At 36.8% G+C, this 26,456-nt stretch overlaps 1 protein-coding gene and 1 pseudogene across 3 annotated transcripts in view; both read right to left on the minus strand.

The window, feature by feature from the left end:
- Nucleotides 1-26,456, minus strand: part of MIGA1 (mitoguardin 1) — an 86,075-nt gene that overhangs the window by 22,214 nt on the left and 37,405 nt on the right. For 2 of the 3 annotated variants that reach the window (XM_057715604.1, XM_057715612.1), the window contains exons 8-9: nt 14,348-14,448; nt 36-154 (exon numbers count right to left, since the gene is read on the minus strand). In XM_057715604.1, the coding sequence (XP_057571587.1) occupies nt 36-154; nt 14,348-14,448 (220 nt within the window). The remainder of the gene's footprint in view (nt 1-35; nt 155-14,347; nt 14,449-26,456) is intronic. The other variant, XM_057715621.1, reaches the window with a different exon arrangement.
- LOC130858578 (40S ribosomal protein S11-like) lies at nt 5,681-14,144 on the minus strand (annotated as a pseudogene).

Raw genomic sequence — 26,456 nt, forward strand, 5'->3', positions numbered from 1 at the left:
CATCTTAATATTTTTCATAAACATAAGCATGATACCTAAGCACTCTTGTGTAAATTTTTCCTTCTTCAACTAAATGCATGGCCTCTTCATAAAAAGGACAGTGGCAAAGGGACTCCAGACTATAGGTATGCCGCACTTCTTTGTGTTCTGCAAGCTAAGAATACAGTAGGTTAAAACAGACTACACTCATATGAGAATACGAGAAGAAAAATATAAAAAACAGAAAATAGGATCTTGTTATTATTAAAATACACTCAATATGATTAAAATGTGAAACTAATTCAATAAGATTTTACAGCTAGTAAGATCTGAATTCATTTTATTTTAAAATTCAGTTGTAAGAAAGTAAAATTTGTTATTAGCAAGCTTAGTTCATTTTGAATCCAACTACTTAGAGTACAAAGAAAAGCAGTATTCTCACAGTTCAACAATAACTGATGAAGCATTGAAAAAAGAGAATTTTACCATCCAAAGAATGCTTAAAAGCATTATAACTCAAGACTGTAAATGAAGTAAAACACCTACAAAATCACTGAAATAATCTCCATTTGGATAATTCCAGGGAATTTTTTCTTATATGTAGCTTTGACTAACCTTTGTATAACTGGTTATGTACCTCTGGCTAGCGAAACGACTCTACAAATGGAATTCCAGCCTTCTGAAGTTCATTAAAAAACAACTGCAAACACTATAGAGTTGCCAGCTAAGCAGGAAAACTCCAGAGTGATTTTATTTTTTAATACCAGGTGATCCATTTAAATGGGATGCTGTAGGCGTTTTTTGTTTTTAATAACAGCTTTATTGAGATATAATTCACATACCATAAAATTCACCCATTTAAGTGTATAATTCAGTGGTTTTTAGTACATTCACTGGGTTGTGCAATCAGCACCAATTTCTAATTTCAGAATATTTTTACTATGCCAACAAGAAACCCTCTGCCCATTAGTGGTCACTCCCCATTCCCTTCTCTCTAGGAAACCAATAATCTTTCAGTGTCTATGGAGTTTCCCACTCCGGAAACTTCATACAAATGGAATCAAATAATATGTGGCCTTCTGTGTTTGGCTTTTTTCAGGTAGCATAATGTTTCCAAGGTTCATCTATAATGTAGTGTATATCAGCATTTCTTTTTTTTTTAAATAATTTTATTTTTTATTTATTTATTTTACTTTTTGGCTGCGTTGGGTCTTGGTTGCTGCGTGTGGGCTTTCTCTAGTTGTGGTGAGCAGGGGCTACCCTTTGTTGCAGTGCGCGGGTTTCTCAGTGCAGTGGCTTCCCTTGTTTCAGAGCACAGGCTCTAGGCACATGGGCTTCAGTAGTTGTAGCACTCAGGCTCAGCAGCTGTGGCTCTCGGGCTCTAGAGCCCAGGCTCAGTAGTTGTGGTGCACGGGCTTAACTGCTCCATGGCATGTGGGATCTTCCCAGACCAGGAATCGAACCGTGTCCTCTGCACTGGTAGGCAAATTCGTAACCACTGCGCCACCAGGGAGGTCCCAGTACTTCATTCTATTTTATGGCTCAATTGTATGGATATATCATTTTTTTTCTCATGTGTTGTTTCCACTTTTTGACTATCATGAATAAGACTGCTTTGTATTTTTAAGCACAAGTTTTTTATTTTTTCAATTCCCTTGAGTATATACCTAAAAATGCAAGTGTCATATAGTAACTCTATGTTTAACTTTTTGAAAAAATGTTTCTATCTCTTTTTTAAAAAGATTTATTTATTTTTTATTATTTATTTATTTATTTATATTATTTTTGACTGCATCAGGTCTTTGTTGTTGCTTGCAGGCTTTCTCTAGTTGTGGTGAGCAGGGGCTACTCTTCACTGCAGTATGCGGGTTTCTCATTGTGCTGGCTTCTCTTGTTGTGGAGCACGGGTTCTAGGCTCAAGGGCTTCAGTAGTTGTGGTGCACGGGCTCAGTAGTTGTGGCTCATGGGCTCTAGAGCTCAGGCTCAGTAGTTGTGGCTCATGGGCTTAGTTGCTCTGCGGCATGTAGGATCTTCCCAGACCAGGGATGGAACCTGTGTTCCCTGCATTGGCAGGTGGATTCTTAACCACTGTGCCACCAGGGAAGCCACCATGTTTAACTTCTTTTTGAGGAAACTGTTTTGCAAAGTGGCTGCACCATTTTCCATTTCCACTAGCAATGTATCATAATTTAAATTTTTCCACATCTCTGCCAACAATTGTTATTATCCATCTTTTTTATTACAGCTACCCTAGTGAATGTGAAATGGTTTAAATTTCTCTACTGACTGATGATGCTGAACATCTTTCATCTCCTTATTGGCCCTTGTATACCTTCTTTGGAAAAATGTCTATTAAAATCCCTGGCCCATTTTTAAATTGGGTTATTTATCCCTTTATTACTGGGTTGTAACAGTTCTTTATATATTCTGGATATAAGACCTTTATCAGATACATGCTTTACAAATATTTTCTTTCATTCTACTGTCTTTTCACTTTCTTGTTGGTGGTCTTTAAAGCCAACACAAAAGTTCCTACTTTTGATAAATGCCAATTAATCATTTTTTTCTTTTGTCTGCCTTAACTTTTTGTTTTGTGCAGAACATCAAGGGTGGCCACAGGTGAGAGGCTAGGGACTTCTACAGTCTTTCCTGGACACATGCATAGTCCTGCACATGCTTGGGCCCTTTTAGATTCTCAGGAATATGTTGGAGCTTTTCAAAGCTCCCTATAAACACCTCACTGCCCAATTTTTCCTTTTAAGTTTTTTGGTCAGCCTCTTGTTAGCCCTGAAAGTATTACCCCCTCAGGCAGCTTCAGTGTTAAACAAGTACCACTGATATTTCTCAACAAAGGCTCTAGGGATAGAAATTTTGCACACAGTAAGCTTTAAGTCAGGTCAAATAAAGACACGTTCTGAGAATGTAGCTTTGCAGGGAGCTGCCACACAGGTTAAATAGTGACAAGTCTCTAGTGACGGGACTTCTGGGAAGTTCCAAAGCCATTAAGTTTCTTCCAGTGGCTGCTGAGTTCCTGATTTTCAGTTACCATACTTGTGAAGCTACTGATTTTCAAGAGGATGAGAAATAGAACAAGTTAAAAATTTACAAAGTTTACTGTTCTCATGGAGATTCGGCCATTTTCCTTAAATAAATGCTCCTTAAATTTTTACAAGTGTTTAATTTTCAGAGTTCTGAAAATTTTGATTTTTGACAATTTTTGCCAGTGGCTTCATTGCTTTTGTGAAGGAGATCTTTGAAAGTTTTTATTCTACTATTCCAGAAGTATTTCTCCATGCTGTAGTTCTGGCACTTCGTATGTACCCAGTGCTGTGCTAAAGGCTTTAACTTGGTTATCTCGTTTCTTTACAACCACTCACAAGGTAGGTACTATTACTATCCACGTTTTATGGATAAAGAAACAGAGATTTAGATTAGCAGGAACTTGCCCCAAGGCCCACTACTAAATGGCAGAACTTAAAATCAGGCATTTATTCCAGAGCTTATTCGTACTTTTATTTTTATCTTATTTTTTTTATAAATTAATTAATTAATTAATTTTTTTTTTATTGGCTGGGTTGGGTCCTTTTTTTTTTTTTGCTGTGCACGGGCTTTCTTTAGTTGTGGTGAGTGGGGGCTACTCTTCGTTGTGGTGCGCAGGCTCCTTATTGCTGTGGCTTCTCTTGTTGTGGAGCACAGGCTCTAGGCACGTGGGCTTCAGTAGTTGCAGCACATGGGCTCAACAGTTGTGGCTCACGGGCTCTAGAGTGCAGGCTCAGTAGTTGTGGCGCACGGGCTTAGTTGCTCCTCAGCATGTGGGATCTTCCTGGCGCAGGGATTGAACCCGTGTCCCCTGCATTGGCAGGAGGATTCTTAACCACTGTGCTACCTAGGAAGCCCTATGTACTTTTAAATATCAAACTATACCTACTCTCCTATCAAGCCTTATCCAAAAACCCAAAGGAGAAGACGTTTAAGCATCATCATTATTAAGGATAATATATACATGTCTATTAGTCCAGAGGCAAAAAAAAAACAACAACAAAAGTAAACAAAAATGACAATATCTGACATTATATATTGCCTGCTTTGAGTAATATTTCCCCTCATATTTTAAGAAAAATATATTATGCTACAGGCAAAGTGCCTTTGAAGTTAAGAAAAAAAAGGTGACAGTTTCAAAAAATGAGAGTGGAAATTCTTTAAATAGTTTAAAGTTTTATATCACTGTCAAAACAAACAGGATCTATGTACACTTCCCAGTAGAGAAAAATCCTAAGGAGGAAACTGGGGCTCCAATTAAATGCTTTACATAAAATAACTTACACTAATAAGAAGTGAACAAGCCTAACAATGAGAGATTCCAGAATCAAGTCTTGATTTATTAGTCTTGATTTATTAGTCTATCTTGCTTATTTGTTGGTTTGGCTGAGGTGAGTGTTTAAATAAGTCTCTTAAAATAAGCCTGCAGCTGTGAAAATACATCATATTGAAGACTGGACACTAGCTAACAGGATCATCAACTCTTCCTAAGAGACAATGACAACTCAGAAACATCCATTTAAATCATGTCTTAAATTTTTTAAAGCTAAAAGCAAAGCACTAAAATGGTGGCTTAAATTCTCTTTTTAGATTATATCTTATAGGAAGAATTTCTGAAATTTTTGAAAATTCCCAAAAACTTTTTAAAAGGTTTCAGAAAAGATTAACATTTTACTAGAAATGAGAGTTACTTCAGAAGCAGAAGTCAGTAACACAGTTTAATCCCCACATATGAAAACATACAATTTACAATGAAAAAGGGTTCTTCTCTTTGCTGGCTGAAACTTGAAATGTCCTTTATTTCTAAAGAATTTAACATCCCAATTTACTTCCCCCTTGCCCTCCATGAGATGCAAGAGGAACTGAGCCTTATCTTCGGCAAGCAATGACTTTGTTGAATGTGAAGTAGTATTTTTAAAAGCCTTAATATTTTTAAAAGCCTCCAAACAACCATGAAAGAAACGTCCAAAGTTCCAAAACTATTACAAGTTGGGTCATAAAATAGGCTACATTCAATTTTAACACGGCCTATTTTTTAACATTTACATTTCCCTTTCAAATAACCACCTAAAATTACAAATAGGATTACAATTAAAGAAAGCAGGCTGACTATATCCCCTATCTCGCTAATAGAAAAGAAATAAAAAAGGAAATAAACTCAAAATAACCACCTTCTAAAATGGCCCTCATAATGATTCTTTCTTTCTGGTACTTCATACCTCATCCCACGTTGAAGAGGGCTAATCTGGGTAACCAATAACATATAGAAATGATGGAGTGTGATTTCTGAGCCTAGATCATAACAGTCACTGCTTCTGTCTCACTCTCTCCTGGGGAAGCCAGCTGCCATGTTGTGAAGAGGCTCAAGCATATTGAAAACTCCATAAAACCATAAAAACTTAGGTTTTCCACCAACAGGTAGCACCAACATGCCATTCATGTAAGTGATCTTGGGACAGATTCTCCAGCTCCAGTCAACCTTCAGATGACTGCAGCCCCAGCCAACATACTTGACTACAACTTCACAAAAGACCTCATGCCAGAACCACTCAGATAAGCCATTTCCAAATTCTTGACCCTCAGAACAATGAGATAATAAATGTTTGCTATTACTGTTGTTGTTGTATGGGAAATAATTAGGGGAGTGGGCAGGTGTCCAGTCTCAGAATTTCTGGAATCACTTCTTTGTGCTGGCTACCTTGGTGACCTTGGGCACGTTGAACTTGCACAGTCTTGCTCAGGGGTCAGCCTCACCTACGGTGACAATGTCACCAATCCACATGCCTCTGAAGCAGGGGGACAGGTGCATGGACATGTTCTTATGTACTTTTGGATGTAGTGGAGGTAGTATTGGCAGACAACAGTGGTCCTTTGCATCTTCATTTTGGTCACCACACCAGACAGGATCCGCCCTCAGAGATATTACCAGTAAAGGGACATTTCTTGTTGATGTACGTGTCCTCAATGGCCTTCCTGGTGCCTTGAAGTCCAGACCAATGTTCTTGTGTTGTGGGAGCTTCTCCTTGACAGTTTCTCTAAGCAGGACCCTCTTTTTATTTTGAAAGATGGTATCTGCTGCCTTTGGTAGATATGCTCAGTCCAGGATTCACTCCTTATCTAATATATGCAGCTTCAGAATTAAACAGTAAAACAACAGGCTCCCTGGATTAGGCCTTAGTTCTCACAGAACTAACCCTAAGGCCCAAGACCTCCAGAAAACGAACCAATAAACCTTAGATTTTAAGAAGGTGACTCCTAAGATGCTTGAGCCTCTATTAAACCCCAAGTGTGGAACTCCCAGGATTTAGAAGGCTCTAATCTAGATTAACACAAAGTCACATGCCCCTTACCTGACTTAATCCCTAGGAAATTGAGGACTCTGTCAATTAACCCCCTAACTGGAGTGCACAGTCCCATTCTTTAGGACACACTCCTAAGATCCGGGATGGGACCTACAGCCTTGGCACCAGCCCCCAGCTCACCCCTGAATTATACTGGTTTTAGGATAGTTAAATTTGGGGTAATTTATTACATAGCAACAGATACCTAATACGACAGTGGAAATAATACTAAGAGTAAAAAGGAAGACACACAGACTTCCAAAAACTGGAAAGCAAATGGAAGTGTGTAGACAGATGAAAGAAACAGGGAAGCCATAGTCCAGAATAAGTTCAACAGGCGATACAATCCAATTTAGACCTAGATTATGGGCTTCTCAGTGATATCATTTTTGTTTTGCTTTGTTTTATTATTATGAATGTGATATGTTTCTCAATAAAGTTTTAGAAATAGAAAAAAAGGATAATAAAATAATGTCATTATTATTCTAATAAAATATTTTGTGTTCTTTAAAAAAAAAAAAAAAGAGGGGATACAGTAAAAGAGGAGACATTTGCTAAGCAGAGCCTCAAAGAGCACTAGGCCCACAGTGAGCAGATATGAGGGGAGGACTAAAGAAGAGGGATTGAAAGCGGTAGTTTACATGAAAGTATGTGTCCAAACAACTGTAGTGGTCCTACATCTTATTCTACTCTCTGCCCCTGAATAGGAAGGTAGCTTACAGAAAAACAAATTTGCAACCAGAGGACATTTCTCTTTAAAAATTACTTGAATGGGAATTCCCTGGCAGGCCAGTGGTTAGGACTCCACGCTTTCACTCCCCAGGGCCCAGGTTCAATTCTTGGTCAGGGAACTAAGATCCCACAAGCTGCGTGGTGTAGCCAAAAAACGAACAAACAAAATTACTTGAACTATCTGGGGAAAGTAAGTCTGCTAGGTTGAGTGATGGGTCTCCCTGAGTACGGCCCTCTTCATTCTGTATCCAAGTAAGCCCCGACTATTAGACTATTTCCAGACCATTCATCCTAAAGAAAAGCCTGCCAATCAACAACCTCAAAGAAGTCAGCTGAGCCCAGTTATCCTTCCTGTTCACCTATTCAAGGAAGAAACAAACATAAAACAATGCTGTAGGGACTTCCCTAGTGGTTCAGTGGTTAAGAATCCGCCTTTCAATGCAAGGGACACAGGTTTGATCCCTGGTCAGGGAACTAAGATTCCACGTTTCGGGGCAACTAAGTGCACCACAACTACTGAGCCTGAGTGCTCTGGAACCCTCACGACACAACTAGAGAGCCCACGTGCCACAATGAAAGATCCCGCATGCCACAACTAAGACCTGACACAGCCAAATAAATAAATATTCCAAAAAAAAACCCAACACTGTAAAACCACACAATCTACCTAAGAAAATCAGTCTCCAACTAAGCCTTCAAAGTTGAAAAGAAGATCATCAGCACAAGAACGAAAGCCCAAGTAAACAGACAAAATTGACCCCAGAGGAAGTAAGGTAATTTTGGATTGCTATAAACAAGTGCTATCAAGTGAGAGAGGTACAGCAAAAGCTTTCCAAGCTTCCTTTTAGAGTATGAATAGAGGTATCTGAATTATAAGAAATAAAATTTTCTCTTTAAAGAGCACCCTACAATTTATATATTAAACATACAGACACAATGCAGAGTGGTAATTCTAAGAAAAACTAAATTTACAGCTAAAAACGCTCTCTCTGCAATATTAGTTTCTACCTATTAAATGACAATCTCTTTAACAGATGGGAGAGTTAGGAGAGTACTCAATGTAGTGGTACCCTAACATTAAAAAGACTTCTCAGAACTTGAAAATTATGCTAAGTGAAAGAACATTAAACACAAAAGAACATATATTGTGTGATTCTATTTGTATGAAATGTCCAGGATAGGCAAATCCATAGAGACAGAAGGTACAGGAGTAATTGTCTAGGGCTGGGGTTGGGTGGGGTAGGAGACAAAAAGGAGTGATTACCAACAGGTAGGAGTATCTTTGGGGGATGATAAAAATGTTCTGGAATTATAAAGTTTTAAAACCACTGAACTGTATACTTTAAAAGTGTGAATTTCATAGTATGTGAATTATATCTCAATAAAGCTATCATTAAAAAAAAAAAAAGACTTTACAGAGAAAAAAAGGCTCTCGTTCCAAACCAATGTTTGGCAAAGCTTAGACAGGAAAATCTTGTTAATCACTTTCACAAATGACCTACCAACCTTAGAGAAAAGCCTATGCCAGGACTTGTTTTAATCTAAATAGACAAAAATTTTTTCTAATAATTTTGAATAGTTTTCAAATGATCACAAACTGTTTAACTTCCCAAGGAGTTCTGGTCTTATTTTCTTAATAACTTTCTTCATTAAACAGTTTTTCTTAAGGTAACTGTTTGGCATATAGTAAATGCAATTAAAAATAATTTAAAACATTTCTTAGAAAACAATTTATTTTGGAACATTCACATTCTGAGATCGTACATTTATATCCTAGAAGCATTCCTAGGAGGTTTCTCAGATAGTGAGCCCTTCTTGTGGTATTCATGAATTTTGTTTTCCATAAGGATTTTTTAAAAAACATTATCAAACCTTTATAACTCAAACCACAAATTTAAAGTGAGAACAATGAACACTTGGCAAAATATTTTTTAAGGTTGTATATTACAAAGAAACTTTACAGCAATTTGCTCTAAAGGTGTATTATTCTTCACAGTAGAAAAAATGCAAAGTGATTTGCAATTCTCTTTGCAAACCATTTAGGACATAAGTGTCTACAGAAAGAAAGATAAAAAGCATTTGACAAAATACAACATTCTTTTATGATAAAAACTCTCAACAAATTGGTATAAAAGGAATGTACCTCAACATAATAAAGGCCACATATGACAAGCCCACAGCTAACACCATATTTAACAGTAAAAGGTTGAAAACTTTTTCTCTAAGATCAGGAACAAGACAAGGGTGCCCACTCTCACCAGTCCTATTTAACACAGCACTGTGAGTCCTAGCCAGAGCAATTAGGCAAGAAACACAAAGAAAAGGCATATAAATCAGAAAGAAAGAAGTAAAACTGCCTCTGTTTGTACATTATATGATCTGATAGACAGAAAGTCCTAAAGACTCCACCAAAAAACTGTTAGAACTAATAAACAAATTCAATAAAGTTGTAGGACACAAAAATCAATATACGAAAATCAGTTACATTTCTATACCCTAAAACAAGCTATCAGAAAGAGAAATTAAGAAAACTCCAATTCACGATAGCATCAAAAAGAATAAAATACTTAGGAATATATTTAACTGAGGGAATGAAAAATTTGTATGGTGAAAACTATAAGACTTTGATGAAGAAACTGAAGAAGACACAAATAAATGAAAAGATACTCGTGTTTAAGGACTGGAAGAATTAATATGATTAAAATGTCCATACTACCTAGAGCCATCTACGGATTCATTGCAATTCCTATCAAAATTCCAATGGAATTTTCCACAGAAACAGAAAAAAATTCCTAAAATTTGTGTGGAACCACAAAAGACCACAACTAGCTAAAGCAATCCTGAGAAAGAATAAAACTGGAAGTATTATACTTCCTGATTTCATACAATAATATGAAGCCGAAGCAATCACACTATCGTACTAGCACAAAAATAGACAAAAACCAATGGAACAGAATCAAGAGCCCAGAAATAAACCCTTGCATATAAGGTCAACCTAATATTTGACAAAGGGGCCAAAAATATTCAGCGGGGAAAGGATAGTCTTTTCCATAAATGATAGTGGGAAAACTAGTTAACTACATGAAGAAGAAGATATTGGAACCCTATTTTACTCCACTCACAGAAATTAACTCAAAATGAATTAAAGACATAAACCTAAGACCTGAAACCATAAAACTCCATAAACTAATAAACAAATTCAATAAAGTTGCAGGACACAAAAATCAATATACAAAAGTCATAGGGAGAAAAACACAGGGAAAAAAAGCTCCTCGACATTTGTCTTGAAAACAATTTTTTTGGATAATGACACCCAAAGCTTCTGTATAGCAACAAAGCAAAAATAAACAAGTGGGGCTGAATTAAACTAAAAAGCTTCTGTATAGCAAAAGAAACAATCAACAAAATAAAAAGGCAGCCTACAGAATGGGAAAAAATATTTGCAAACCATCTATCTGATGAGGGGTTAATATTTAAAACATATAAGGAGGGGGAATGAATTGGGAGATTGGGATACCAAATTGCAAACACTGAATATATGCAGTTTATTGTATGTTAACTGTATCTCAATAAAAGTTCTTAAAAATATATTTTTTTAATTTAAAAAATTAAAAAAATAATAAAAATTTAAAAAAATAAACATATAAGGAACCCACACAACTCAACTGCCAAACAATAACAAAAAACAAAACAAAAAACAAAAACAAAGACACCAATCCAATTAAAAAATGGACAGAGGGCCTAAATAGACATTTTTCCAAAAAAAGACACAAATGGCCAACAGGCACAATAAAAGGTGTTAAACATCACTAGTCATCAGGGAAATGCAAATCAAAACTACAATGAAATATCACCTCATAATAGAATAGCTATCATCAAAAAGACAAGAGATGACAAATGCTGGCAAGGATGTGGAGAAAAGGAAACCCTGGTGCACTGTTGGTGGAAGTGTAAATTGGTACAGCTACTATGGAAAACAATACGGATGTTCTTGAAAAATTAAAAACATAACTACCACATGATTCAGCAATTCTACTTCTGGGTACACATCAAAAGGAAATGAGGGGACTTCTTAGGTGGTATAGTGGGTAAGAATCTGCCTGCCAATGCAGGGGAAATGGGTTTGAGCCCTGCCCCAGGAAGATACCACATGCCGCGGAGCAACTAAGCCCGTGCGCCACAACTATTGAGCCTGTGCTCCAGAGCCCGTGAGCTACAATTATTGAGCCCATGTGCCACAACTACTGAAGCCCACACGCCTATAGCCCATGCTCTGCAACAACAGAGGCCACCGCAATGAGAAGCCTGTGCACCACAAGGAGGAGTAGCCCCCATTTGCCGCAACTAGAGAAAGCCCATGTGCAGCAATGAAGACCCAACACAGCCAATAAAATAAATAAATAAATACATTTTAAAAAAAAAGGAAATGAGGGGGGTGAAGGCGAAGCTGGGATAAAGTGAAAGAGTAGCATAGACATATTTACACTACCAACTGTGAAATAGATAGCTAGTGGGAAGGTGCTGTATAACAAATGGAGATTAACTTGATGATGGGTGATGCCTTAGGGGGCCAGGACAGGGAGGGTGGGAGGAAGTCGCGGGAGGGGGGATATGGGAATATATGTATAAATGCAGCTGATTCACTATGGTGTACCTCAAAAGCTGGTACAAGAGTGTAAAGCAATTATATTCCAATAAAGTGCTAAAAAAAAAAAAAAAAAAGATAGCACCCCAAGGTTTATTGCAGCACTATTCACAACAGCCAAGACATGGAAACAACCTAAATGTCCATCAACAGATAAATGGATAAAGAAGATGTGGTGTGTGTGTGTATATATATACACACACTATGTGTATATATATATGTGGTGTACATATACATATATTTATATATACATGTGGTGTGGGGGAGGGGGGATGGATTGGGAGGTTGGGATTAGCAGGTGAAAACTGTTATATATAGGATGGATAAACAAAGTCCTACTGTACAGCACAGGGAACAATATTCAATATCCTGTGATAAACCAGAATGAAAAAGAACGTGTCTGTGTATATATATATGTACCTATGTGTAACTGAATCACTTTGCTGTACAGTAGAAGTTAACACATTGTAAATCAACTATACTTCAATAAAATAATGTAAAAGATTTTAAAAAAAGGAAGTGAAATCACTTATCTTGAGATATCTGCATTCCCATGTTCATTGAGTACTACTCACAACAGCTGAGAAATGGAAACAACTCATGTCCATCAATGGATAAATGGATAAAGAAGATGTGGTATACATATACTTATATATATTCAATGGAATATTTTTCATCCATGAAAAAGAAAGAAATCCTGCCATTTGCGACAATACGTATGGGGCAGAACCTTGAAGGCATTATATTAAGTGAAATAAGTCAGACAGAGAAAGACAAATACAGTTCACCCTTAAACAAGGTGGAGGTTAGGGGTACTGACCCCCATTTGGTTGAAAATCATCATCCCCCAGTTTCCTCAAGGGATTGGTTCCAGGACCTGCCTCTGATGTCAAAATCCTCAGGTGCTCAAGTCCTATAGCTGGCCCTTAGTATGCGCAGTTTCACATCTTCGGACTCAACCAACTGCAGATAATGTACGTATTTATCGAAAAATATCCACATATAAGTGCACCTACATTTTTCAAACCTGTGCAGTTCCAGGGTCAACTGTACTGTATGGTATCACTTACATGTGAGATCTAAAAAAGCCAAACCCATAGAAATAGAGAGTTAGAATGGTGGTTGCCAGGGCCTAGGGTCGGGGTGGGAAAAATGGGAAGATGCTGGTCAAACGGAACAAGATAAGTTCTGGGGAGCTAATGTACAGCATGGTGACTCTGGTTAACAATACTATATCATATGCTTGAAAGTTGCTAAGAGAGTAAATGTTACATGTTCGCACCACAAAGGAAAAAAGGTAATCATGTGAGGTGCTGGAGGTGTTAATTAACCTTAGTGTGGTAATTATTCCACAATATATATACACCAAATCACCACTTTGTACAGCTTAAACTTACACAATGTTATATGTCAATTATATCTCAATAAAACTGGAAAAAAAAAAAAACAGAAAGATAAGCCTGTCTATGTAGAATAGTAAAAAGAAGAGGAAACAGCTTCTTCATAAAACAAGTAGATACATTCTGTGTGTTGTAAACTTAAAGCAGAAAGATATAAAGAAAAATGTGAATAATTCAGGAGATGATATTGTAAGCAATAGCTAAAATAAACATATACAGGAAAATCTTGAGGACGAAAGATCATGGCAGTATAGCTTTAAAAAAGCCAGAATCAAGGTTTAGGGTACAGGGTGTTAGAATACCTAAAGCTTTCCACACTGAAGCTTGAATTCACACATCAATTACAGATGTGTGATATGATTTATATGGAAAAGGACAGCATTAGTGTCCAAAATCTACCATAAAAATGAAATAATTCTAAGAAAAAACTGGCTATATGTGATTTTTAAAGTTGTTACAAGTAGAAAACATTATAAAAAGATGACCACTTGGCAACTTTCTCTCTGGATAAAAAATTTAAATCTCAGTGGAAAACAAATTACCCATAAATCTATAATTTAGTGATCACCACTGCTTACTCATTAGTGAATTTGTATTTAGCCTTTTCTCCTTCAGCCTACGCACATAATATACTACATATATGTTTTTCTTTACTGCCAAATTACAAGTATACTCTCTATATAAAACTTTATATACTACTTAACATATGTTCCCATGCCATTAAAAATTATTGGAAACATGTTTATGGCAATATAATATTTCAAACTGTGGATGTTCCATAATTTGGCATTAGACTGTTTTCAGTTTTTCATTATTATTAAAAATGCTACACTGAATATTTATATTTACAAATCTTTGAATCTCATCATTTCCTTGAAAAAATATCTAGAAATATGATTTCTCAGCTAAAGAATCTGAATATTTTTAAGACTTGATATCAGGTGAAGTGCTTTACATTAAGACACTTATATGCCTTACCCATAATCCACAGTACATGCAAGTGCTCATCTAATGTTTGTGCTTACATGTCCACCTCTCTAAAAAGACTCTAAGCTCCTATGGGAACTTATATTCGTGGTGTATTCATCTTTGTATCCTGGTATCCACCACAGAGTTGATACTAAATAAATGGCTACTGAACCGAATTACAGCACTGTATTATCCAGCTGAAAAAGGATAAGAAATCCTCATTAGGAACATACATGTCCTACCTCTGCTGCTGAAGCAAAAGAATCGGTGGATGCAATACTCAAGGTGTCTCTCAGGCCAAAGTCATCCACATTCCCCTTCAAGGTGATATCTGTATCTTTATCTCAAAAGAAAAGGTGAAAAGTTCAGAAATTGACACTCCTTGTCATTGTCATATTTCATAGTCTGATATTGGTTTTTCTTTTTCTTTTTTTTGTTTAAACTTCAGTCTTTAGAATTCTGGAATCTAAAAGGGAAACAATACAAATCAGTGGGATATAATCTGACAAGACTCTCAAAGGGCTTCATATTGATTCTCAACACTGCCAAGCAGAGGAGAAGGCACTATAAAGGGGACATTTTTATTTTTAAAAGAGATTAAACTATTTCAGATTTTAAAAGCTTTTGAGTAAATAATAAATTGGTATATAACAACTGGAGTTGGATTATCTACTATACATGGTAAAATCTGCATATATCACAGATATTTTGAAAGAGAGCAATTTAAGTTGCAAGTGACCCTGCCCAAACTGGGATAACCAATAGATTCATTCAAATTAAATGACTTATTAGCATAAAATGTTGTCTGGCCAGTCGCTTGTGAGAAACTGATAAATTAAAGTAATTCAAGAAGATTTCTTCAGTCTTTAAGATCTACTTTAAAACAAAGTAGATCTGAAAGGCCCAAAATGATCAGGTTTAGGTCCCTGATGCTTATTCTGCTTACCTGTAGATCAAATATAACTGCCCCAATTATTTCATTTTATTTATTTTTTGGCAGCAAAACGGTGGCTTGCGGGTCTTAGTTCCCCAACCAGGGATTGAACCTGGGCCCTTGGCAAGTGACAGCACAGAGTCCTCACCACTGGTTAGCCAGAAGATTGCCCTCGATGATTTTAAAGGGTTGAAAAAGTTTAAAGACATTTGTAAATGGTTAATTTGACCAAGACAGGCTACCTATTACCAATACACAGCATTCTGAATGTGGATGTCAATATCTTCACATACTATCATCAGGAATTTAACTGTTAACATTACATTTTTATTGGTACAGCCACTATAGAGAACAGTATAGAGGTTCCTTAAAAAACTAAAAATAGAGCTACCATATAATCCTGTAATTCCACTCCTGGGCATATATCCAGAGAAAAACATGGTCCAAAAGGATACACGCACCCCAATGTTCACTGCAGCACTGTTTACTATAGCCAAGACATGGAAGCATGCTAAATGTCCATCAACAGAGGAAAGAAGACATGGTACATAATACAAAAAAGAATGAAATAATGCCATTTGAAGCTACATGGATGGACCTAGCGATTGTCTCACTGAGTGAAGTAACTCAGACAAAGAGAGATATAGTTGCTTATTTGCGGAATCTAAAAAGAAATGATACAAATCAACCTATTTACAAAACAGAAACAGGGACTTTCCTGGTGGCACAGTGGTTGAGAAGACGCCTGCCAATGCAGGGGACACAGGTGTGATCCCTGGTCCGGGAAGATCCCACATGCCGCAGAGCAACTAAGCCCATGTGCCACAACTACTGAGTCTGCACTCCAGAGTCTGCAAGCCACAACTACTGAAGCCTATGAGCCTAAAGCCCATGTTCCGCAACAAGAGAAGCCACCGCACTGAGAAACTCAAGCACAGCAACGAAGAGTAGCTCCCACTCGCTTACAACTAGAGAAAGCCCATGCGTAGCAACGCAGCCAATAAATAAATAAAATCTTAAAAAAAAAACAAACCCCCAAACAGAAACAGACTCACAGACTTAGAGAACGAATTTATGGTTATGGGGTTACAGGGTGGGGGAGAAGGGGGAAGAGGGGTGAAGGGAGTTTGGAATTGCCATGTACACACTGCTATATTTAAAATGGATAGCCCTACAGCAGAAACTAACACAACATTGTAAAGCAAGTATACTCCAATAATAAATAAATAAATAAACAGAGGATATCGGTTAAAAAAATAAAAATAAAATAAAATGGATAACCAATAAGGACCTACTGTATAGCACAGGCAACTCTGCTCAATAGTATGTAACAACCTAAATAGGAAAAGAATTTGAAAAAAAATAGATAAATGTATATGTATAACTGAATCACTTTTCTGTACACCTGAAACTACCACAATATTGTTAATCAACTATACTCCAATATAAAATAAAAAGTTAAAAAACAAACAAACAATTACATTTTCAAACAAATTCAGTACTTGCTTATAGATGTGACTACATTATAGCAAGCAACTGATGTTCTTCAATTTCTATCACAAGTATGAAAAAAGCAAAGAACAAAATATATACAGATTTTTATTTTGATTTTCAATCTGCTAAATTTGTCAGATACTTTAGCTTCTTTGAAAAGAAATTAGAAATCTTTTTGGCTTTCACTAATCCAAATTTCTATTTCACCATTTTTCCCAAAATAAAGTTCATTACCAGACTTCCCTGGTGGCGCAGTGGTTAAGAATCCACCTGCCAGTACAGTGGACACGGGTTCAATCCCTGACCTGGGAAGATCCTACATGTCGCAGAGCAACTAAGCCTGTGAGCCACAACTACTGAGCCCATGTGCCACAACTACCGAACCCCTTGCACCTAGAGCCCAAGCTCCACAACAAGAGAAGCCACCGCAACAAGAAGCCCATGTACCGCAACGAAGAGTAGCCCCCGCTTGCCACAACTAAAGAAAGCCCGTGCACAGCAATGAAGACCCAACGCAGTCAAAAAAAAAAAAAAGTTCATTATCTTTACCGTAAATGTTCAAAATCCTGTTTACAACACCCAAATGTCAGAAAACAGACATTTTGTGATTCTCTACAGGGAGTGTAAAGTTTAAAAAAATCCAAACCATTACTTTAGTTGAAACTCAAAAGCTTTGCAACCAATTTGTATTCCAGTCTCTAAGCCAAGCAGAAGAACAAACTGGGACAAGGTTCATTCCTATTAAGTACCAAAAATAACCATACATATAGCATATTTTTTTCTACTTCATATTTGGTGGGACCATAATTGCCATTTTAACCATTTATCTTCCAAATTTAGGTTATAATTGCTTTCAAATGAAGCTTACATCAATCCTTTTAAAATACCTAACTTGTCAGTTCAAAATCCTACTACTAAATACTATTAATGGAATAAAATCTGAGGTTAAATTATTCTATTTTCAAAAATACAAGTTCTTTTAGGAATTTATAAGTTTTTCATCAAACTTGAGAACAAAACAACATAACTGTTTTACACTTATAAATAGCTATAAAACTGGTATTTGGGGGCACTCAGTTATCCAGAAAAACTCCCAGTATTCTCTCTTCAGTGCATATATGATTTTTGAAAATGCATACACCAACTCTGAAGAATCAATTATTTACAAAATGAAATCAGCATTCACAATTTTCAAACCTTTATCTTCTTAATTATTTTCCATTGTTGGTATTAATTCTGCAAAAAGCAATCACAGCACAACCTTTATTATGCCAAAGCACATTTAAAGTGGGATTAAGTTACAAGTCAACTAAGTTAAATCTTGGTTCCATATGCCTTTCGCTATTTTCGGAATGGAACACAGACATTTATCTTATGTCACTTTACCTTTCAGACATTACCCAGGAGCTGTTAAAAGTCTGTTTTACTTCACTCAACAGCAGCCATTCAATGTCATTCAGATCAGTGACTACGGTTACACTTTATTTTTTTTTAAAAATCTAACAAAAAAATCGCTCAGAGGAATTGGACAGTTTTATTCATTAAACCCAACTTCATAAATCACAGACCATAACTCTCATTTCAGTAATTGTTAGGATTCCTGAAATGGCAGCTTAATAATTATGAAGAAAAATAATACATCTGTTTTTTAGATAAGCCAATAAAAAGGATAAAGAAAGAATATTGGGCAATATCTCAAATTAATTTTCATGCAGTTTTAAAATTTAAAATACTCTTTCTAAAAGTATCATCAACTCTTAATTATGGTATTGAAAGATATGGAAAGCATGGAAAATTGACAACCAACGGCTTCATCTTAGTCAATATTTTCAGAAACTCCTTACCAAATTTTTCTTACGAAAGGCTAAAACCACAGTGAGATATCATTATACACCTACCAGAATGATCAAACTGAGAAAAAATGGCCATTTTTTTTGTTAAGGGTGTACAGCAATGGAAACTCTCACACATCACTGGTAGAAACATTAATTGGTAAAACCAATGTGGAAAGTTTGGCATTATCTATGAAAGTTCAAGACTGAATTCTTATGACCTTGCAATTCTTTCCTTGGGTGTGTTGTACAGAAATGCATGCTTTATGCATAGGAATGCTCATAACAGCACTGTTTATTGTGACTCCAACTAGAAGGAAAACAACTATCCATCTACCACAGAATATACAAACTGTGATATATTCATACAATGAAATACTACACAGCAATAAAACTGAATGAACTGCTGCTACATGCAGGAACATGGATGGGTCTCACAACGTGTTGAGTGAAAAATTATATGTATGATTTCATTCACATAAAATTAAAAAACAGGCAAAACTAAACAACAGTCATCAGGACTACACACTTAGTTGGTAAAACTATAAAGAAAAGCCAGGAAGTAATTAGCATCAGGACAGTGGTTAATTTGGGGGGTAGGCAGTAAAGGTATTGATTGGGAGGGGGTACAAAAGAATCTTTTAGGAAGTTGGCAATATTATATTTTTCAATCTACTATTAGTTACACAAGAGGGTGTGATAAACCACTGTACTTTTTGTTTTGTGCACAATTTTTCTAAGGGTTTAAATAAAAGGGAAAAAAAACAATGTATCTATGTATCTTGGCCCCAAATGGCTGAGAGCAGGGAAGACAATGAAATACTTCCTATATTTCAACGTTGGCAATGAAACTATAAATTATTATTAGAGGTGGGTTTTATTCCCTGATAGAGGAAGTATCTATAATGATGCTAGGTCCAAATCGTCAAAAAATCTGGTATGACTGTTCAGTACAATAGCAGTCAAAAAACTGGTATGACTGTTAAGTACTGAAAATAATTTATCTGCACCCTATAGTGAAATACCAGTAGCAGTAGTAGAGTCTAATGCCATGCATGTATACCACTCACAAGCTTTCTTCTCCTAGCTCATCAGTTTTTCTTTGCTATTTAGTGACTGGTTTCAAATTTTAAGTGAGAATGTTTAGGTGGAGATAACCAACTATTTACAGGAAGAAGACATGAAAATAATGAGATGCATGTAATCTAATTATAACAATAAAAATGTGACTAATAAACATTTTTTTTTTGCACTTAACTACATGCCAGAAACCAAATTACGTGCTTCACATACATTATCTCATAATCCTCACAATAATCCTTTGAGGTAGGTACTATTATTTTTTTTTCCTTTTATATATCAAAAAGCTAAGGGATAGGAAGCTTACATAACTAGGCTGTACTCACACAGTTAAGAAATGGAATGGCAAGATTCAAACCCAGGTCATCTGACACCAGATTCCATGCTATGAAACTAAGGAGCTGTGATGTCCAATATGGTAGCCGCTAGCCATGTGTGTCTATTCAGCTCATGAAATGTGGCTAGTCAAAACTGAGATGTGCTGTAAGCGTAAAATACACATTGGATTTTGAAAACGTTGTACCCCAAAACATAAAATATCCTATTAATATATACTGAGTTTAAGAAAATACATTATTAAAATTAATTTCAACTCTTTCTTTTCACCTTTTCAGGTGGCTACTAGAAAATTTACAGTTACTTTTATGGCTCATGTTATATTTCTTTCCTTCTTTTCTTTTGACCACGCCACACTGCTTACAGGATCTCAGTTCCTCAACCAGGGATTGAACCCGTGCCACCCCCTGCAGTGGAAGCATGGAGTCCTAACAACTGGACCGCCAGGGAACTCCCCTCACGTTGTATTTCTATTGGACAGCACTGTTGGAACATTTCTTTCTCTCACACTGTCTACAACTGCAAAAGAGTTTACAAGTTCTTTAGAGGATTCAGATGCAACTCATTTTTTAAAGTAACTACTATGCGCCCAAGGCAATCTGCTAAGTGCTTTCTCAGACTATTTCATTTAATATTTGTAACTGTGAGGCGAGAACAGGCTAATTATATACAAGAATGCTTTATTACAACTAGAACAAAAAGTCATTTTTTTTACTGTTTTTTAAAAAAATATTTATTTATTTATTTATTTATTTATTTATTTAGGCCATGCCCAGTCTTAGTTGCGGCATGTTTAGTTGCAGCATGTGGGCTTCTTAGTTGTGGCATGCAAACTCTTAGTCACGGCATGCATGTGGGATCTAGTTCCCTGACCAGACATTGACCCGGGTCCCCTGCATTGTAAGTGCTGAGTCTTACCCACTGGACTCCCCAGGGAAGTCTCCAAAAAGTCATCTTTAATCAAAATTTTCAATGGCTCCTTGTTTGGTTTCCAAAGTTTTCCATAATCTCTGTCCACACCACCTATTTAATCTTGTTTTCCATTAAGCACTAAAAGACCCCTCAGCTTTAGCTGAGCACATTCACCATACGCCCACTTGCCACAGAGCAATGCAATGGGTAAAAGCTTGCGTTTTGGAGTCAGCCAGCTAGCATTTGGACCCTATTCCCAGCTTTGCTATTTACTATCTGGGTAAACTGTGGATAACAACATTGATTTCAAAGAGTTCTCGTAAGGATTAAATGTGAGACCTGTGGAGGCATAGTACTTGGTATTTAGTAAGTGCTAAACAAATTTTCTCTGCTGGTAATATTGCCACATGTATTCTTTACTCAAGTTTTGGTTTTTCCTGCATCTTCTCCAACACATAAATTTCTCACCTTCTCTTCCCTTGCCCCATGCTACCCAGGAACACATATTGTTTTATTTTTTATTATTTTTAAATAAATTTATTTATTTATTTATTTATTTATTTATTTATTTGGGGCTGCACTGGGTCTTCGTTGCTGCGCCTGGGCTCTTTCTAGTTGTGGCAAGTGGGGGCTACTCTTTGTTGCGGTGTGCGGGCTTCTCATTGCGGTGGCTTCTCTTGTGGAGCACGGGCCCTAGGTGCTCAGGCTTCAATAGTTGTGGCACCCAGGCTCAGTAGTTGTGGCTCAAGGGTTCTAGAGCACAGGCCCAAGAGCTGTGGTGCCCAGGCTTAGTTGCTCCATGGCATGTGGGATCTTCCCGGCCCAGGGCTCAAACATGTGTCCCCTGCATTTGCAGGCAGATTCTTAAGCACTGCGCCACCAGGGAAACCCCGCATATTGTTTTATAATCTGCAGCTTAAGAACTATCCCCTGCATGCAATCTCCTCCAAAAATTACCTAATTTTTTGCTTCTATGTAACGCAGTACAGAAAAGATGTTAAAACCATGGGTTCTACAGTGTAAAGCAATTATATTCCAATAAACAGCTTAAAAAACAAAACAAAACAAAACCAAAAAACCCCATGGGTTGTGGAGCCAGATAGCTTAGATTCAAAGTCTGACTCTGCTACTTATTAGCTGTGTAACCTTGGGTAAGTTTCTTATCTTCTCCATTCTTCAGTGTTCTCATTTGTAAAATGGGAATAAAATCTACCTCACAGGGTTGTGTGAGGATTAAACAAATTAACACAGTCAGCCCTCCATAACTGCAGGTTCCACATCAGAGGAGCCAACCAACCACAGATGAGGGGAAAAAAAAAAGTCGAGAGTGTTCCAAAAAGCAAAGCTTGAATTTGCTGTGTGCCAACAACTACTATATAGCATTTACATTGTATTTGCAACTATTACATAATATTTACATTGTACTAGGTATTATAAGTAATCTAGGGATGATTTAAAATATATGGGAGGGGACTTCCCTGGTGGTGCAGTGGTTAAGAATCTGCCTGCCAATGCAGGGGGCACAGGTTTGATCCCTGGTCTGGGAAGATACCACATGCTGCGCAGCAACTAAGCCACAACCACTGAGCCTGTGCTCTAGAGCCCACGAGCTACAACTACTGTGTCCGAGCGCTGCAACTACTGACGCTCGCGTGCCTAGAGCCTGTGTTCCGCAACAAGAGAAGCCACCGCACTGAGAATCCCATGCACCACAAGGAAGAGTAGCCCCCGCTCTCCAAAACTAGAGAAAGCCCACGTGTAGCAACACAGACCCAATGCAGCCAAGAAAAAAAAAATTTAAAAAAAAATTTTTTTTTAAATTAATAAAGTATGTGGTAGGATGTGCCTAGGTTACATGCAAATACTATACCATTTTATGTAAAGGACTTGAGCATCCACAGATTTTGGTATCCATGGGGAGTAGGGATGACTATATATGTAAAACAAGCACTGGATAAATGTTAGCTATTCAAATAATTATGCAAAAGATAAGGACATACCATTTAATACACTCTCTGAATCTTTATTTAATCATTGCCTGAATATACAACCTGTGTGTCCAGCTGGACTAAAAAACTTGAGTAGATGGACTTTCTCCTTTTTTCTCTTTCCTTTTCTTTTTTCTTGCATTTTTTTTTCCCCGATGGTTCCTACAGTTCTCAGTAGAGCATGGAACACACTGTAAACTTATTTGTATGCATATACAAAATAGAACTTGTTATAGACTAACCATTCCCAAGACATGAAAATCCCTATTTTAAAGCCTCTCATGTATTTCCCCTGGAAATTTTGCCTGTTATATGACTTTAACTTGTTTTGAGAGCACTGTTAGAATTCTTATGTTTCTAATACCCAGCCCTAAATTAATTAAACTTATGATACTATAAACCTGAAATATGCAGTTTAAACCCCTTTAGGACTCATCATTAACCTTAAAAGTGCCTAAAAGAAAGCTTTCCACATAATTGGGTGATTAAATATAAAAATATGCACCATGTGTTAAGTTACCTCATTGGCTCTCAGTGGGGCAGCTTTTTTCTTTTAACCTTCTTAAATAGTAAATCTAACATTTTTGAGAACATTTTTTACATGTCTCAATCACCCAGAACTTTTAAAACATTCATGGATAAACAATGTTCTTCTTTGCAAGAACACTGAAAGTATGTTAACTTTTAACTAAACAGTCACATATTTTAGGCCAAAAATCTGACTGGATTCAAGCCTTCCCCCTTCTTTCACAATCTCATAATTCACATATTACCTAAGTTTTTTCCAAAGCAGAATTTGCTTGAAAGTTATACAAAGAAAAAGAAAAAACTACAAGACTCCAGCTCTGGAACTTGGAACCTCAGGCCTGGATCTATTTCTTTAAACCAATCCAAGTGGCTTTTTTGCATATCTCACTTTTGCCATCCCCAGGCATATTCTATTTTCTGTCACTTAGAAGGCATCAGGTCTATTTTAACTTGAGCAGACTCTAGTGCAGATTCCAAAGATGCCACTCTTCTTTTCAAATCCAGGCTGTCCACTGTGGATTTTATAACACCAGCAAGAAGAGGAAGCCTGCCAAATGTCTCAATGTCATCTGACTTCTAGGTCAGCAGCTATTCTCCAGATGATTTTAGCAGTTCAAATATGATTTGGAACCTTGCCTTTTTTATGGTTTTATTAAAAATGGAAAAAGTCCTGCTGCCGACAAGACAGCTATTTTCCAGAATCTGCTATAATCTGTTAAAATAATTAAGAAATCAAGAAAACCACCGCTGTTCTTTGTTTACCCTGTATGACTATTTGATCCATCCACACTGTGGATAATTTTTTATTCTCTTTTAATACTATAGAAAAGTTTGAGAGAAAAAACAAAGTGGAATACAAAAACCAAAAAGAAGAGAGGGGAGGGGAAGCTGGATGAAGGCAGTCAACAGCACAAAGCCCCAGGTATATAATACACAACATGACAAATAATACTCACACTGCTGCATGCTTTATATGAAAGCTGTTAAGAGTGTAAATCCTAAGAGTTCACATCACAGTGAAAAACAATTTTTTCTCTATTTCTTTAATTTTTTATCTATATGATGGATGTTCACTAAACTTACTGTGGTAATCATTTCATGATGTATGTAAGTCAAATCGTTATGCTGTACACCCTAAACTACACAGTACTCTGTCAATTACAATAAAACTGGAAGAAAAGAAAACCATAATTCAGAAAGTGAAAGAACTAAGTGAGCTAACAGATGATATTTTCTTGATTTTTCCCTCAATGCACCTTAATATTGAAAAAAGTAACAATGAAATCCACTGAAACAAAAGAAAGGCTATCTGATCAATTCTTGATGTGTTTTAACTTACACAATTTTGCCTACAGTACATGCACAGAACAGCCCGATACTATGGCACTACTCAAAACAGCAGTCCACAACAGTTGTCTCTGGCTTTCCGTATTTATCAAAACTTCTTATATGCCATGATTGGCCAACATAACAACTGTGATTCTTAACTGGGAAATACAGTTGCCAATGCAAAACGACTAATAGAAGGAAAGAGAAAGGAGTAACAGCATTTTATACCTTTTTTTTAGGAGAAGAAAGAAGTAACCAGATAACCCAAAGGGCAAAGAGTAATTAAGGGTAGGTCTGCAGTTACAGAGACTTTAACGGGGCCACTAGAACCACTGGTCACTCTGTACACTACACAAAGGCCCCTGGCCAATGGGTACAAGTGGATGCAGAACTCCAGCCCACATCTTAGGCCTGCATCTTCCTGGAAAAAGGTGAACCTTTTTCTTATCACGAAGGTGCCCTTCCCAAGGGGGGTACATGGGCCTTTATCTAAATCAAACAAAGGTCTTGGATGGTCTAGCGCAGGTCCTGGACTTAGAAATCCAAGCAGATAAGATATACCCTGAATACAAAAAAAGGCAAAGCAGGAAGCAGGAATTTCCCTTCTATGTGGCACCCCAGCAACTTTTATCATACAGCTTTCATCTCTGAACCTAATTTGACTTGCATATATAACACCACTTAGACTTCATTTTGTAGTATTATTAAACACTTGAAAATTAAGATTATAAGCCTTAATGCATGAGAGGAAATTACAGGGCAAAGTTCTCACATGTTCTGCAATTTGCAGTCTGTATATTTAGAGGTCTGAGTATACAAGTTAAGCTTGTATTTCATGTCACTCTCTAAAAATAAATCCTTAGGGAGTTTATCCTCTGACCACAGTGATTCTGCAGGAAAGGAAAAGGACAAGGTTTTAGAGTGTCAACTCTGGGCTGTCTGACGTCTGACATAAGAAGATAGGTTGAGGTTATTTCCTCTTGCTGCTGAACTTTTTCAATATCGCTAAATGTTCTATCTGGCTGCTTACCAAAAGAGAAGAAAAATGTCTCTCTAGTGGTCAGGAGGTCCCACTTTACAGCTTTTCCTGCTCTCTGCCAGAGAATTTGTGCAGTCAGTATTAGGCTGGAAAAATCTCTAATTTTCCCTTAGGGAATGTCTCACTGTCTCAATGAAATCCTATGCATACAGGAGCAGAAAGAAAGATGGGTAAAATATTTAAACTGTACCAATCAATGCTTCCACAATCTCCTGCCAACAAGTAAATTTGTTATGACTTCTTATAATTTTCAGTGGCTCCCTTTTGCCTAAAGGTACAAAACAAAGACCTTCAAGATTTCTCTCCTGCCCACCTTTCTAGATTCATTTCCCACCACTCTCCTACATATATTGTGTTCCCAAGACATATCAAACAACTTACAGTTCCCTAAACAGGCTCCACTCTACACCTTGATCCATGCTGTTTCCTCCTGGGAATGCCCTTCTCTCGTGTTCCTGGTGGACTTTCTTCAAGTGTCACACTTTTCTTTGTGTGACACCTCCACAGCATGTTCTAAATACATTACAGCACTTACTCCACTGTGCTATGACATTTTTTAATGCCTATCTGCAAAACTAGACTCTGGGTTGCCTAAAAGCAAAAGTGAAATTTTCTTTATTCTTGTCTCTCCAGTGCCTTATACCGTGTTTGATATATACCAGGAAATCAAATGTTTCCTAAATAAATACTCCAGATCTAAGATTCTGAGTTCATTCTGTCCAAAAAATAGATTATAGAGAGGCCTAAACACATATCTGAAATATGCAAAGCGATGCTGTTAAGCTACAAAAATTCCTGGTTTGTTTTAAGGGCTAAATTTGTTCTTACACATCAGTGTAAAAGAATTTCAAAGTCCTTTGCTTCAGCCAAAAAAACAAC

Source organism: Hippopotamus amphibius, chromosome 1 (genome assembly GCF_030028045.1).
Source record: "Hippopotamus amphibius kiboko isolate mHipAmp2 chromosome 1, mHipAmp2.hap2, whole genome shotgun sequence".
NCBI lineage: Eukaryota > Metazoa > Chordata > Mammalia > Artiodactyla > Hippopotamidae > Hippopotamus > Hippopotamus amphibius.